Source organism: Condylura cristata, unplaced genomic scaffold (genome assembly GCF_000260355.1).
Source record: "Condylura cristata isolate star-nosed mole 26May11 unplaced genomic scaffold, ConCri1.0 scaffold00004, whole genome shotgun sequence".
NCBI lineage: Eukaryota > Metazoa > Chordata > Mammalia > Eulipotyphla > Talpidae > Condylura > Condylura cristata.
Window position 1 is genome coordinate 70,713,895 of NW_004567105.1, and position 16,617 is coordinate 70,730,511.

At 35.2% G+C, this 16,617-nt stretch overlaps 1 protein-coding gene across 13 annotated transcripts in view; it reads left to right on the forward strand.

The window, feature by feature from the left end:
* Nucleotides 1-16,617, forward strand: part of CLASP2 (cytoplasmic linker associated protein 2) — a 140,937-nt gene that overhangs the window by 32,333 nt on the left and 91,987 nt on the right. For 7 of the 13 annotated variants that reach the window (XM_012720279.1, XM_004676334.2, XM_012720282.1 and 4 more), the window contains exon 8: nucleotides 15,414-15,560. In XM_012720279.1, coding sequence (XP_012575733.1) covers nucleotides 15,414-15,560 — 147 coding nt within the window. Of the gene's footprint in view, nucleotides 1-303; nucleotides 906-1,970; nucleotides 2,026-14,840; nucleotides 15,036-15,413; nucleotides 15,561-16,617 lie in introns of those variants that run through there. The other 6 variants (XM_012720287.1, XM_004676336.2, XM_004676335.2 and 3 more) reach the window with 4 other exon arrangements.

A 16,617-nucleotide genomic window follows, 5' to 3' on the forward strand; every position in this document is an offset into this window, starting at 1 on the left:
TTTTTTTTTTTTAATGTTTATGACATACCCATGGTGGAAAGCAACTCTTTTCTTAGGTTGATTTTGAAACGTTATCTGTTTGTGACCGAAGGGCCTTCTTTGAGCTTTCAACGTGCTGATGGTTGTGTAGCTTGGATGGAGGTTGCGCGTTCCTGCAGCTGCGCACTGGGTAGGTTCTGTCTCCACCAGAAGCAGCTTTGTTCCGTGTGGCCCCGCTGTCCGCACACAGAGCAGTCTTTGATGGGCTGTCTTTGACGTGATTTGTTTACGGCAGCCAGAAATGCTTCCTGCATAATGAGCATAGTTAATCATGGAAACTGGGCTATTCCTGTTTGTGCACTTCTAGAAATCTTCTGTGTAAAATTTAAAAGGTAACAATAAAAGGATGGAAACCTTTTTAAAAAGGCGCAAACCAGTTAATCCATCAGATCATGTGATTGCTACTGATTACATGGATATCTTTAGGGAAGCAGAAAATGATTGCTGAACACATGCCTTGTGTTTTGATGATTGCATTAAAAGTCCCCCAGTGGGATGGCATTTATTGGCTCCTAGAGCTTTTCTTCCATTAAATTTCAGGCAGCAAGTACAAGGAGAAACATCACAACCTGTATTTAGCCGCAAATACACAGTTAAAGAATGATCTTGTCCAAGCTCTGTTAGACTCTGCCAAATAAACGAGGGTTTCCAGCAAGACCCCAGACTTTTATTTTGAAATGGAGTAGCAGCTGTTGGCTATTGCGGTGCAGAGCTGCAGCGCGGCCTGGGTCACACAGTGCTCCCGGTGTCTGCAGGCTGCGGGCCGAGGCCAGTGGCGCAGGCTCCGGGCTGCTTTTATTTGCTCTGCTGTTTGACCTCTTGGTTTGAGAGAGCTCCCTGGACCATCTGAATGGCTATGGGAGATGGTGAGTAAGATTTATTTTTCTTCTTTTGCTTGTGTTACACACTTCCTTTTAAAGTGACGACCGTTTGCTGTGTAAGAAATCTATTTCTTTCTGAAGGATGAAGGGCAGGGCACTTTGTGTATATTTATGTACATGCATGTGTGCATGTATGCACGTGTGTCCTTACTTGTCATTTGGTATCTTTTTCTACTTGATATGTTTGTATGGGATCTGGCAAATAGAAGGTGACAATTTACCTTGCAACCCTAGCAAGTCCCCAGTCTTTGGTGAGGGATATGAAGGGATATTAGAAGAAACATGCAATACATGCAAAAGCTTTGGAGATATAACACAGCCTTTGGAAAAATGTCAGATTTAGGCAGCAAGATTTGGTTCCCTAGCTTGACATCTTTCTTGTTGATTTGACAAGTACAATTCTCTGGCAATAAAGTAAGGAAGCAAAATGGCTTGCCATGGACACTGTTTTAATTAATATGCTTGTGGTTTGTCAGTATCCCTAGTAAGTAGTTTTCCAGAAAATAGTCTTTTGTAAATTCTACACAGGGTATAGTTTGACTAAATAATTTTATTTAATTGTTTTATTGTAAATAAGAATGATTTTAAAAGCCTATATTTCTGTAGTGGTTTATAGTTTTCCAAAGCAGTTTAGTGTATAGGTAAACATTAACTCCTTGGGTACATGTAACTCTGTTAAGTATAAAGACTATTTTGTATTTCCATTCCACAGACTAGGAAACCAAGTCTTGTTGAGATTATAAACCCCAAATTTAGACACAGAGAGTAAACCAGAACCTATCTAGAACCTCAAGTGTGTTTGATAGTGCCCTTCACTAACACTTAGTACTTGTGTGTTTTTAAAATAAATTCTTTTGTTAGTATGCTTGTAGTTGTACTTTGTAATCACATCACCACCAAAGATGTATATGAAGAATTTTGACTTCTTCAAAAATGTTCTGTGTGTTTTTCCACTGGGTTCTTAAGCAAGACTGATTTGTATTTGAGAGTTTTATCTCTTAACAGTTTCAGCCTTCCTTAGACTCCATAATGAATTTTCTCTAAGGAGTTTGTTCCCTTGGGACAATGATGAATAGGATGCAAATGGACCAAAATAATGTTATTGGTAAGCAGTCAAATTATTTTGTACATGTTAACAAAAATATAATAGCAAATTTGGTTTTGCATCTTGTTTCATTTATTCCAAAAATTTATTTAACTTGTATATATTCCTTTATAGAAATAAATAATAAAATTATTGGTAATTTTTAAGGCAGAAGCCAGAGTTATCAAATCAATAAAATTGTCATATACTTAAAGGCATTGCCAAATTTCTTTCTTTAACCTTAGCATGCAGTCAACTTTAAGCATTGTATTTGGTTTGAATCATAATCAGATTTTCTCTATTAAAACACTTTAGGTTCAATGGCTGTCAGTGTACAATGTGCACTATTTTGTTTTTTTGTCCTTTTTGAGTAATAAATACATTCAGACTGTTTAGCAATGTATTGATTTTAAAAATTCCTCTTATAAATCTCAGAAGGTAAATTGCCTGCTCATTCTCGTTTAAAATATAAATATTTTCATTGGATTTTTATTAATAAAATAATACACATTTATTAAGTAAAAATTCTAAACAATAAAGGTCCATTTGTGTATGTTATCATAACAGGTTATCTTGGGATTTATAATTCTCAACATTTTTATATATGCTCCTCTGTATTGGTCTCTTACATACAGTACACCAGACAGAGTTTTGTGAATATATGGGTTACACTATTTATTCATAAACTATGTTCTTTTATTTTTAATTGCAGACTTAATACACCAGTATCTTCTGCTTTTCAAAATTCAAAACTACAGATAAAGCAAAAATTGTCTCTCAGCTACCTCCAAGCCCTGAGCCTAACTATAAACAGAGATGAACACTTAGTAGTGTAGATTTTATCTTTTCATACCAATTAACTGTGTATAAAAATTAATAGCGTATTTTGTGTCACATGACTTTTGTCTTGGCTGTGTTTACAAAAATGATTATCTTTCTAAAGGTATTTTTGCCATTTACTATGTCAACTCAGCATGGTTTAAGGATTTTACTTTTTTTTTAAGAACTGGGGTACAGGCCAGAGGTGCAGGGGTGGTGAGAGGATTCAACAGAGACAGAGTGGGGAGCAGAACAGGCTGACTGATGAAGTTCACTGCACAGGGGAGCAGTGAGTGGGTCAGGAGAGGTCTGCTGTGCCATGTGGGTCACCTCCGGGGCGGGGATTGAACTCATGCTGAAGTTGCTTTAGCTTCTTAGTGCTTTAACTTACTGTGCTACCAGGGAGGGCCCAAGGATTTTACTTTTAAGTGTCATTATGTGTGACTGCCTCATTTGACTGAACTGTTGCATAGTATTCCACAGTAGGATTGTATTATACTATTTCTTCTCTTATGGAATTTTATGACTTGGTCATTTATAATTTTTCTAAATCTGGAATAAACACTTTTTGCAAATCATGTGTATGTATACACACATATATTTCTTAAAATAGCCTAAAATTGGAATGTCTGGATCAAAATTTTTTATTCATTTATGTTAGTTTTCTTCTAAAGAGGCCTTACGACTTGCCTTCCTACAAGAGTTCTGCTTAATTTTCAGTCTTGTTGTAATCTTTAAAAAAATGACTTATCAGGTGGATGAAATAGCACACCCTTTAAAAAACACCTCTGCTTTTCTAATAAGATCGATCATCTTCGTAAGTTTGGTTGTTTGTATTTCCTTTTCTGAGGATTGCTCTCTGGCATCCTTAACCAACTTTGTGGTATTTGTGACTTTTTATTGTGTATTTATACTTGCTTATTATCTTTTCTGGCCTTGTATATATTTGTTATATAAGCTTAACTTCAAGACCATTTGAAAAATTTCATTAGTTTTACTTGTTGGCAAACTTGAACTTGTAATAAGGCCTATAATGATTATAAAGAGTTTGAGAGGCTTGAAGGTGTCTTTTTGTTTAGTTTTCTTTATTCTTACCAAGAGTATAAAATCCAATCAATTAGATGATTGTGAAGTAGCTCAAGGCATTCAAACCAGATAGAGTTAAAAAACCAGTAGGATTATTATGTGACTCTGAGCTTTGCAATCTGCCTCAACAGCACTTAAGAGGAATTTGGCCTTTTGTTGCTATGCTGCACAGTGGCTGGAAAGACATAAGGTTTTGTTACAATGACTTTCTAAGCTTTAAGCATTTCAGCATAGTCTATTCCAAACATAAATCTTTTCAAATACACACACACACACACACACACACACACACACACACACACACAAATGATTATATAATGACTTTCTGGCAGTAAATAGTCTGGAGCTGCTCCAAACTTATAGGTAGCTAGTTTGGGGATAGGGAACACTAATAAGAAATAAATGCTGAATAAATTTCTCCTCTACCAGAATCTAAAATGTCCTATGTGATGCACTAGCATTGAATAAAGTAGATCACTGAATGAAAGTAGCTTTTTAACTTACTGGCAAAAAGGCTAAACTTTTAGGAGCAATAAAGGAAAAGTATGTTATAAGGGACAAAATATTAGACATTCAGCAGCAGGATAGGGAGTATGCTGTGGGTACTAAAATTGATAATTTTAGCCTCCTTGAAACAAACCCTTGTGGATTTAGTGTTAGACACCAGTATAGACATATCCTTGCCAATAATGTTGCTAATGAACCTGAAACTTCAAGAAAAGGGTTACATCTTTTCTTTGTATAGGTAGAGTGTTATCTTTCCTGTTCTTGATGTGTTGTAATCAACCTTCAGTTCTGAAAATTTAACTACCTGAAATGGCTAGCTTTTGTAAGATTCTAAATAAACCTTACTGTGAACCTCACTTATTATTTATTTCAGTGTTATGGTGATTATGAACTATCTTGCTGTTTAATTTTTTAATATCAAATAATGGCTTGAATGGTTGAACTTTATTGAACTATTGAAGGTATTGAATTTTTTTTTTAAAGATTTATTTATTTTGCACATACAAAAGTGGGGTACAGGTCAGAGGCTCAGGGGCAGCGAGAGTCTTCACCAGAGACAGAGTGGGGAGCAGAACAGGCTGATAGAGGAAGTAACTGCTGAGGGGAGCAGTGGGCGGGTCAGGAGAGGTCTGCCACGCCATGTGGTCACCTCCACCATGTGGTCACCTCCCGGGCAGGAGGGGATCGAACTCATGCGCAAGTGGCTTTTGCTTCTTAGTGCTGTGCTTTAACCCGCTGCGCCACCAGGGAGGGCCCAGTATTGAATTTTTAAAGGGCTCCTTTAAAGAAAAAGGTAAACGTCTTCAAATACGTTTATAACTAATGCCTTAGTGTACCTACTTAGAAATTTTAAGAGTCTTTATCAAATTTCTTGGCTTCACTTAATTTTTGTACAGAATGGACTTTTTCAAAAACTAAAATAGTTAACTAAGAGCAACTGTGATGCTCAGAATGTAGCACCTTCATGTGACTATTGAAATTTGGCCATTGCTTTATTTAAAGCATTTGATTTTCAGTTTCTAATCATTTTATTGAAAATTTGTGTTTTAGTTTAAACTGAAGACATTTTTAATGTTTACTATTTAATTACTTTTGCTTCGGAAGGCTATGGTTTTCTTTAGCTCTAGGAAATTTTGTTTGCTTTCTTGTTTAATTACCTTTTTTTTTTTTGGCATATTTCTCTTTTCATTAACCTTAGTGTCTTCTTATGGAATTATTATCCGTAGATGTTAAACCTCATGGGCTGATTGATTTACTGTGTCTTTCATGTTTCATCTTCTCAAGTTTTACTTCTTCCTCTGGTACTTTGTATTCTGAGAGATTTCTTCAACTTTCTCATCTAACCCTTCTATTAAATTTTAATTTTGGCAAACAAATTTAAACAGTTCTAAGAATTTTCTTTTTCCTTTTCTGGTTGCTCCATTCAATAGAATTGGATGTTTATGCACATGTGTGCACATGTGTATGTAAGATATTGAACTCTCGGAGTTGGAGTTGGGAAGAGTTAACTGAAGAAATTGTTCCTTAGAGTTTTAGTTGCTTCTTGCTAATTATTTCTGTACTTGCTGCTTACAATTGTCACTTGTCTGTAACTTCATAAGGTTCATCAAGACTTTCTATTTGTTGCTGGCTTCTGAGAAGTCTAAGCTGTAGCTTTGTCATGCTATACTTTAGAAGTCATTACCCTTTTTATTTGTATGATAAACATTTTTTTGCTGTATTTTCAGATACTGATTCACCTATTCTCTTTTCTACTTTGTTTTCTTTGCTCTGTATGATTTTGCTTATCATTTTATTGAAGTTCCATTGCAGGGTTTTAATCAAGAAATTCAGGTGACTCAAATTATAATTTTTTAAGGAAAAATTTCACACATATCACCAAATAGAGAATATTATAACCTTTATAACCATCCAGCTTCATGAAATTATCAATATAATCTAACTTTTTTCATCTGTATCCCTGTCTTCCCCTAGAACTGCTATTTTGCTTAAGTTTAGTATGTGTATATATTCATGTGTGTAAATGAACTCATGCACATATATAGACTAATGTGTCTTTTTAGAAGATGATTACGGTGCCATTTTTATAAAAAAAAAAAAAAACCCTTAGTATTGAGTTTTCAGTGTTCATACTTCCTTAAATTTAAAGAGTATCTTTTTACAGTTTGGATGGGATTCAAACAAGATTTCCCATTGTGAATAATTGGTATTCCCCTTAAGATCCAATATATCTATAGCAACTTTCTTTTTCCTTTCACCATTTATTTGTGGAGGGAAAAAAATATCTTTCAGGTAAAGTTTTCCCACATACCAGATTTTGGTAATTATATCACCACGAGTTATAGTTATATTTTTTCATGTTTTATATTTCCTGTGCTTCCTGAAAATTGAAAATTCTCCTAATGATTTGATCAAGTCACATTTTTAAAATTTGTTTCTTGAGTGGGTTTGAAACAAATTTTTATAAATGATATTATATCTTTTTGACTGACGTCATACAATGCCCATTTGTCTTTGTGATAGTTAATATTGAACAGGAGACTCAAGTGTTATCAGTCCAGTGCATCCTTTAAATCAGCTTTTCACTTAACAGTTTGGTTAGTCCTCAGTCCAAATTACTTTTAGAGGATCACATTGTATATTTTGTGATTTTAGCAGTATGGGCAGAGATAATACTGGTCTAGTCTTAGATTAGGCTTTGTAACAGAGGGAAGTGAAAAATAGGTGGATCTGAGATAAAACTTAGTGTTCTGGTCCTCCCGGTGGTGGTGGCGCAGTGGGTTAGGATGCAGCACTGCAAGCTAGCCACAGCTGCCTCAGTGCAAGTTCTATCCCTGGTCGGGAGGTGATCCACGTGGCGTGGCAGACCTCTCCTGACCCGCCAGCTGCTCCCTTCAGCAGTATACTTCGTTGATCTGCCTGTTCTGTTCTCCACTCTGTCTCTAGTGAAGATTCTCTCCGCCCCTGTACCTCTGGCCTCTACCCCAGTTCTGCATGCATAAATAAAGTAAATCTTCAAAAAATAAAACAAACAACATTCCATGCAAGAAGAACAGCTGGAGGAGAGAGCAGTCACACATGGAGAGAAGACCCTGCTGGATGAGGCTTCTGTGGGGTGATCTTGAGCAACTGAACAGATAAATGGTGATGTCATTTACTGGGATGGGTGAAGACCCTAGATTGCTGTGTCAAATTAGAGATGCTTTTGAGCTGTTTGAGGGAGATGCCTAGAAGGCATTTGAATATATAGGTCAAAGATGGCCTTAGAGATAAGCTAAGAATTATCTTGAGTGTTGTCAGTATATAGAAATGTAAAACTACTGAGAATAGGTGGAGCCATTTAGAAAATATGTAGGCTGGAGAGAAGGAGGATGTTCAGCATTTAGTAGTTGAATAAGAGGAAGACAGTGAGTTAGAGGGAAATGTGAGGTCAGAGGAGACCCAAGACGAGCAAACTACTATAAGAGCTGAGTGGCGAGTTCAGACAGCTGAAATTTGTTGAAGTTTTCAGGGACACCTGTGATAAGGTAGTTTATAGATATTATTTTTTCCTAATCTTAATTGCTAATTTATTTGTTAAATAATATTATGGTTATTGCTTGACATGCAAATTTAGAAGTCCTGTGGTCATTATTTTAATTAGAAAAAGGGGGAAGAGAGCTTCAAGTAAAAAGAGGAACTTTGATATAAGAAAATACTTAATATGAAACTATATTTTGTGCATGAAAATCCATGGTGCTTTAGTTCCTTTTTGAACTAGTTGGCTCACTGAAGAAAATCCCTACAAAAATTTTTTTTCTATGAAACATGTAAAGCTGTAAAGTCTTAGCTTGTTCTTTGTATACCATGTAAGGAGGAACAGTTCTTCATATTTTGTATGAATCAGAAGTAGAGACTTCAAGTTTCCTCATACATATACTGTCATAAAATTGAAGTGGAAAATTTAGCTAACCATTTTAATATATCCTTCCTTTCAAGGAAAAAAGAAAAAAAGAGAATGAATATGATTATAGTAATAATCAACTTGTAGTTAGTCATAATTTATAGGTTGCTTTCTGTAGTTAGCTCCCTTTTATTTTTTTCAGTACATATGTGGCCTCGGTGTTGCTTTCCCTCCTTATTTATTATCCAGTTCGTTTGTGACTTCTTGAGCTGCTTCTAATCAGCCATTGTGCCTGTCCACAGACTTGAAATTTTAGTTTTGTATTTTTATATCTGGAAATTCTATTTGGTTGTTTTATGAAACCTGTTTTTATTTACAATAATTTTCTGATTCCTGAAGCTGTTTTCATGCTTGTCTAATAAATCTTCCAAGTATAGGTATTTGATGGTCTGTACTTGATAATTCTAGAATCTGAAGTGGCTCTATTACTACTATCTGCTTATTTCTATTTATTCTTGTTCATTGTGTCTTGTTTCTTATCTTGTCAAATAACCTTTGGAAAATTATTTGTGCAAATGTGAAGCCAGGAACTTTCTCCCAAGAAAATTTTGCATTTGCTTTGGCTCTTGCTTGGCAGTGCTACCAGTGTGCTTATTGCACTTAAGGCCACGAATGTCTTGACTGCCTGAGCAGTTGACCTTCATGAACTACTCTGATTTACTTCTTTATTGCTCTGTTTTGAGAAAAATTTGAAAGAATAAAATATTATAGAAGGTAAGGGGGTTACTTCCAGTTCACTTTAATTTGGAGAATATAGTCAGTTGGTATACCAGTTTGTGGTGGGAATGGTCTCCTGTTAGATTCAGCATCTTACATGGATTTTAAATTCTGTTCTTAAAAAATTAAATAAATAAGTAACCAAATAAATAAATAAATAAAATTCGTTCTTTTTGCCCCACAAGACATTTAGAACATTAGAAGTCAAATGTACTGATTTTATCCTTGACTTTAAAAAAAATTATTTTGTGAGATATCATTTTTTAAAAATAATGTTTATTTTTACATCATTTTGTGCAATTTTCCATCTCAGTTGTAATGCCCGTGGGCTTCCCATTACCAAATCACCCATGTGCAATCACCATAGTCCAGTGCATTTCCCTCCTCCAATAGTTTTTGATCCCATTCTCCACTCCACCCCCATACAATGTCTCTGGTATATAGCTGTTCATTATTTTCTCGCCTGGTCCATTATACTCCTGCTATGAGTGAAACCATCTGGTATTTTTCCTTTTTTTCTGGCTTATTTCACTAAGCATGATCTTTTCCAGCTCCATCCATGTTGCTGCAAAAGGCATGTGTTTATTTATATTTTTGATTGCTGAGTAATATTCCATTGTGTATATGTACAGCATCTTTTTAATCCTGTCATCCACTTTTGGGTATTTGGGCTATTTCCATGTCGTTCCAATTGTAAATTAAGTATCAATAAGCATGGGGATGCAAGTATCATTTTTGAATCAGTGTTTTTGTGTTTTTTGGCAGTTACCTAGGAGTGGGATTGCTGGATCATATGGAAGCCCCATGTTTAGCAGTTTGAGAAACCTCTAAACAGTTTTCCGTAGTAGTTGTACTAGTTTGCATTTCCACCAGCAGTGCAGGAGAGTTCCTTTTTCTCCACATCCTTGCCAACATTTGTTGTTGCTAGTTGTTTGAAAATGAGCCATTCTCACTGGTGTAAGGTGGTATCTCATTGTGGTTTTAATTTGTGTCTCCCTTATTACAAGTGGTACTGAACATTTTTTCATATGTTTGTTGCCAATCTGCATTTCTTCTTTGGACAAGTGCCTTTTTAGCTCTTCTGCCCATTCTTTGATGGGGTTGTTTACTTTGAGATATCATTTTTAAGAACTATTTCATCCATAACTTTTATATATATAGTTGTTTACCTTTGAGATTTTATTTCAAATAACCTCGTAATGCATTTACTGAAGGCCAAAAATTCCCCATACTATGTTGTGTGTCATCCTAGCAGAGGACAGAGTAGACCAAAGTTCTCATTCTGTTAAATAATATATTTTAATGGGTGGTGTCAGATAACAAAATAAATAACATATATTGATAGTAAGAGCTAGGGAGAAAAATAAAGCAGGGGAGGTAAGGTAGATTAGTAGTGTCAGGATTTGAAATATTAGTAAGTGTAGTAGCTAGGGAAGTCCAAATAGAGAGTGATCACATGAAGGAAAACCTAAAAGAGGCATGTAAATAGTGTGGCTATGGAAGAAACGAACATTCTAGGCAAAGGAAAGCAAGTGTGAAACGCTGATATAAGTCATAGCAAAGAGACTGGTGGGGCCATATTGGAAAGAAAGATGAAGAACAAGTAGTAGTCATAAAAGAATTTTGAGCAGTGATGTGACTTTGTTAAACTCAGGACATTATGCTGAGAATAAACTTCAGTGGGGTAAAAGTAAGGTGCAGGGTGAGGAGCTAGCAACCAGGGGTTGCTTTAGGTAATAGGGTTATCAAAGTTCCTGCCTACTTTTAGTCTAGCTTCTAGTTTACTAATAAGAGTATTATTTCAGGAAGACATAGATGCTATTAAGAAATATAACTGATTTGTTTTGATACTTTATAGTTATTAGGAAAATACTTTTAAGCCTACAATATTTATGACTCCTATATAAATTACAAAACATTTTTTAGTTTGGGATTTATGATGACGTATTAATGTTATAACTTTTAAGTTGTCAAAAAGGATATAATCTTACTGGAAGTGAGTTAAGATTTATTTCCTCCCTGTATTTTTAGATTTACTTAGTTTTCAGTTTTTGCTTTATATATTTGAACCTGTATTACTGGGTACATAAACATTTAGGTTTTTGAACTAGCAACAACAAATGTTGGCAAGGATATATAGAAAACGGAACTCTCCTGCATTGCTGGTGGGAATGCAAACTAGTACAACCACTATGGAAAACTGTTTGGAGGTTCCTCAAACTGCTAAACATGGAGCTTCCATATGACCCAGCAATCCCACTCCTAGGTATCTACCCAAATGACACCTGCACCCCCATGCTTATTGCTGCTTTATTTACAATTGGAAAGACATGGAAATAGCCCAAATGCCCCAAATGGATGCATTGGATTTAAAAGATGCGATACATATACACAATGGAATATTACTCAGCAACCAAAAAAAAAAACATGCCTTTTGCAGCAACATGGATGGAGCTTGAAAAGATCATGCTTAGTGAAATAAACCAGAAAGAAAAGTAAAAATACCAGATGGTTTTACTCATAGCAGGAGTATAATGGACCAGGCGAGAAAAAATAAACAATAATGAACAGGTATATACCAGAGACACATTTTATGGGGGGGCGGGGGGGAGTGGGGAATAGGATCAGAAACAGTGGGGGGAGGGAAATGCACTGGACTGTGGTGAAGTCACACGGGTGATTTGGTGATGGGAAGCCCAAAGGGATTACAACTGAGATGGGAAAATGCACAAAATTATGTGAAAATAAACTATTATATTATTCATTAAAAAAAAAAAAAACCACATGGGCCCTCCCACTGTGGCACAGCGGGTCGAAGCATGGCACTGGGAAGCTTAGGCCATTTCCGCATGAGTTCGATTCCCGCCTGCCCCGGAGTTGACCACATGGCGTGGCAGACCTCTCCTGACCCGCCCGCTGCTCCCCTCAGCATCGGTCTGCCTGTTCTGCTCCCCATTCTGTCTCTGGTGAAGCCTCTCACCACCCCTGAGCCTCTGACCTATGCCCCAGTTCTGTATGCACAAATAAATCTTTAAAAGAAAAAAAAAACACAAAAAAAATTTTTAGTTTTTTTTCTTGTTGGATTAACCCCTTTATCATTATTAAAATATATTTCTAGTTATGCTGCTTTGTTTGAAATTAGTATAGCTACAACAGCTTTCTTTTAGTTGGTGTTTGCCTTAGTGTCTCTTTATCATGGTACTTTTTTTTTAACTTATTGTTCTTTTTTAAGATTTTATTTATTTATGCATGCAAGAACTGGGGTACAGAACAGAGATGTGTGGGTGAGAGGATTCACCAGAGACAGAGAGGAAAACAGATTGACTGAAATATGCTGCTGAGGGGAGCATAGGGCAAGACAGGAGAGGGTTGCTATGCCATGTGGGTCAGCTCCCAGGTAGGTTATCGAACTCATGCTGCAGTGACTGCAGACATCTTCGTAGAGCTGTGCTTTAACTCCTTGGTACCACCAAGGAGGGCCTGTACTTTTAACTTCTATGTGATCTTATATGAAAAGTATATCTAATGTAAGCAACCTTTTAAAGAAAGCAGTGTTAATCTTTTATTTGGGATATTTAAGTAATTTATAATTAAGGTAGATAGTTTATATGATATACTTTTATTTTTGCCCCTTTATCTTTCGCTTCTACTTCATCCACTTTTATACTCATTTTCAGTTGATCGATATTTTTTCTTTTATTAATTTTACTGTGTAAACATTTCACCTTGTTTTAGTGGTTACCCTAGCTAGGGTTGGTAGGCTTGCTCACAGTCTAAATCCAGTCACCTTCCCCTTTTGCACATAAAATGTTATTGCTACACATCCACACACACTCATTTACCTATTGTGTGTCACTGTGGTGCTACAGTGGTGTGAGTGTTGCAGATAGGCTATAAGGTTGCCTGCTCCTGCCATATTGGCTCTTAAACTTGGTTGTGCATTAGCAAGATAATTTAACTACTATACAGATTGCTGGGTCCCCAACTCCAGTTTCTGATTTAGTAGATTATGGTTGGGGACAGAACTTGCATTTCTAACAAATTTCCACATGATGCTCAGTTGCTGGTCTGGGGAATACATTTTGACTATCATTGATCTCAAAGTCACAATATACATCTTTGACTTAATACATTTAAAATAAATTACTATATTATTTCCACAATAATGCTACAGATTTTGAATCATTAGCTTGCCGTTTAGGGTGACAATTTTATAATCTAAAACCAGCAACACTTCAAATGTCCATCAGTAGTGGAATGGATATTAACAAATTGTGGAGCTTTCATATACCAGTAAGCTGTAATAATGAAAATGAATTTTCCAAATGTTATATTGAGTGAAAAGAAGCTAGATAAGAACACATGTTATGTGATTTATTTTAGATAAAGTTGAAAAATGGGTAAAAACAGCTATGATGTTAGATGTTCACACTAGTTAGAGGTCAGCGAAGGTATTTATAAGATGCTGATCTTTGGTCTGGAAACAGGTTACAGTAACGCATGCTCAGTTTTTGAAAACACATTGAGCTGCATACTTATGATTTTCCCTACATTACTTTGATTAAAAAGTTAAAATTTCCCTGTAGTTTGAGGATGTTAAGAGTTAATTTTATGTAATGGTAGAGACATTTACTCTTTTCAGTTCTTGTATGTGTATAGCAACATAACACTTGTTTCCATGGGAACTTTTGGCTACTCTGTTTCTGTATCTAGCTCTGTAGATTTGTGTCTACTCCATGTCTCTTTACTATACTTTTTTTTTACATGATGGTGGGAGAAAGTTTATTTGAAATGGTATTAGTATTTTTAACAGAGTAGTCTATATAGAACATAGGTTTTAATTGATCCAAATTGCCTCTTTACTAGTAGTATGCTAAAAGAAAAAAATTTAACTAAAAGATGCCTTTTCCTATAATTTATGCTATTTAAGAAAAACACTTGCTGAAATGGAATGTGGTTTTATATCAAGGGGTCTATTTGATTCTTTTTTTTCTAATAGATAAAAGCACTTAACACTTAGTGGGTACATTTTCTTAAAAATTCATTTAATAGTTGAACTTAATCTCATGTAGGGGTGATTTTATTCCATTTGATTTGGTATTTGAAAAGTTAAGGGATGCAGAATGAAAGGAGAAAGATTGTGGCATGTTGATCTGAAGCCTGTGATAAAGCTGCTTCTTTGCCTCGCCCATCTTGTTTGTCGTGGTTGGTTTGTGCAGGGTCCTAGAGAAAACCATTTTCTCAGATGAGTAAATGCATGCATCCTTTGATTTGGGAGAGATTTTAGGGGGTGGGAGGTTAGGCTGTTTTCATTTTATATAAGGAGATGATATCAGTGTGAATTACAAACATTTTAAAATGAGCTTTGTTTATTTTAGAATCATTTATGAGGACAACTTGTTCAGTTTGGTCTCTGTGGTCTAAATCAACAGCAAGTTTTAAGATTACAGAGTTAATTGTGTGCAGTAATGAGCACTGTGATATTCCATGTTTTACTGATGCAATAATAAGCATCCCAGCAGAGTGAATATTTCATGAAACCATATTTTCTATCTAATTATTTATGTGAATTAAATAACAGAAAATAAATTTAGGTTCATAAACCTTTAGTATTAAATGCCTTTGAAATTTTAGTGTAGAATAAGGACTGCTGCTATATAGAAAATTTTTTAAATACATGGAGAATTTTTACCTTTCATCTGGCAGTAGCTGCCATAAGATGATGTCACCTTGTCGCTGATTGGCTGTTACAGCACCTAGGGCAGGGAAGAGAAAGAAAAATGCCGGCACAAACCTCAGTGGTGGTTCTGTGGTTGTTTCTGTCTATTTTTGATAGAACCTTTGATTAGTATCAAATCTACTGTGTTTGGCCATGTGAACTATTGGGAGCATCCTAGGGTGAGGGTATTAAAAGCTTTCAGAGGAATGAGGCGACTGATTTGCAAACGGATCTGTGATTGTAAGTTGCAGAATCTGGGCATAAGGAATAAGGCAGTGTGTGCTGGAAGATGCACTATGGGAGGAGCTGGCAGAAAATGCTCTTATGAAGTAGCAAGAAATGAAAAATATTTTTACTAGCCTTAGAGCTAATATATTTGGTTTGATGTTTTGACTTAATATGTATAGGTAGGAAATAGATAATACTGCAGTCTAATTTTAAATTATAGTGTTATTTTTATGTAGTGTTAACTGATAATGTAGATGCTTGTTCAAAGAAGCTTTATTTTTATCTTACAAAAAATGATTTATACATTGTATTATTTGATTTTTGAGTCTTGGTGAAAATTGGAACAGAGATTAGTTCTCTAAAAATACATTTTTCTAATGCTTTGTGCAGATAAAAGCTTCGATGATGAAGAATCAGTGGATGGAAATAGGCCATCATCAGCTGCTTCAGCCTTCAAGGTTCCTGCACCTAAAACACCCGGAAATCCTGTCAACAGTGCAAGGAAGCCTGGTTCAGCAGGTGGCCCTAAGGTTGGAGGTAATGTAAATTCATTTCAAATCTGATATGCTGTCTCATGTCCTTGATATGGCCACACATACTTAGAACTTCAAAGGAATATGTTTATTCATGACTGCAGCACGATTGCAGGTCTGGAGCATCTATTGCAACACACGGAAGAATGTGCTGCCTTTTTGAAAATGTTCGAAATGTAATATATTACTATTTCCTATGTGAACATATGTGAATTCATATTTTCACGAGAGTATTTATTTTTCAGATGCCATTTTTATGGTTTGTTTTTTTTTTTTGCTTTTGGTGTTTGCTTTTAAGGAAAGTGCAGGTTTTTCAGAATTTGGCTTTTAATTTTCAGGTATTGTAGTTATGAAAGAAATACTGATTTATCTAATGTTCTTGCACATTCATCTAGGTAGTGAGTCTTAAATACTATACATTAAGTGGTTGTAGATATTGAGTATTGAATCATTTCATAATAGGTAATGGGTGGTGGTCAAGTAAAATTGTCTCAACAATAGTTTCTGGATTAGAAATAGTAAACAGAAAAAAAACAGGTCTTATGCACTTATGCAGCACATAGTACGTTCTCTGATTATGTCACAACTGTTCTAACATACTATTTATCTTAAAAAAATTGATAGGGATGGTTTTTCATTTACTAATTAGGAAACCTTCAGTATTTTCAGGTACTAGTTCAATGCTGAGTATTTCAGACAATTAATTCTTTAACAATAGGAGTAAGTATTTGTATTTTAGTTGTAATTTGGAAAACCAGATTTTACCTTAATTGTGATAACCAGTGAGAAAATTAAGGTCTTCAGAATTTTTTGTTTTTTCTCCTTTTTATCTGTATCTCCATATCTAAGGAAGACCTAATTGAGAAAGTGACCATAGATAGGTTTTGTTTTGTTTTGTTTTGTTTTTAATGAAAAACAAAATGGTAAGGAAAAAAACTGCATATTTTGATCAGGTTCATTAAGTTGTGTGCTCTTGATCTTTCTACAGCCAAATATTTTCCAAATCAGATGATATTCTAAATATAGGAAAACTATAATACATATTCCATTTTAACTCTCTT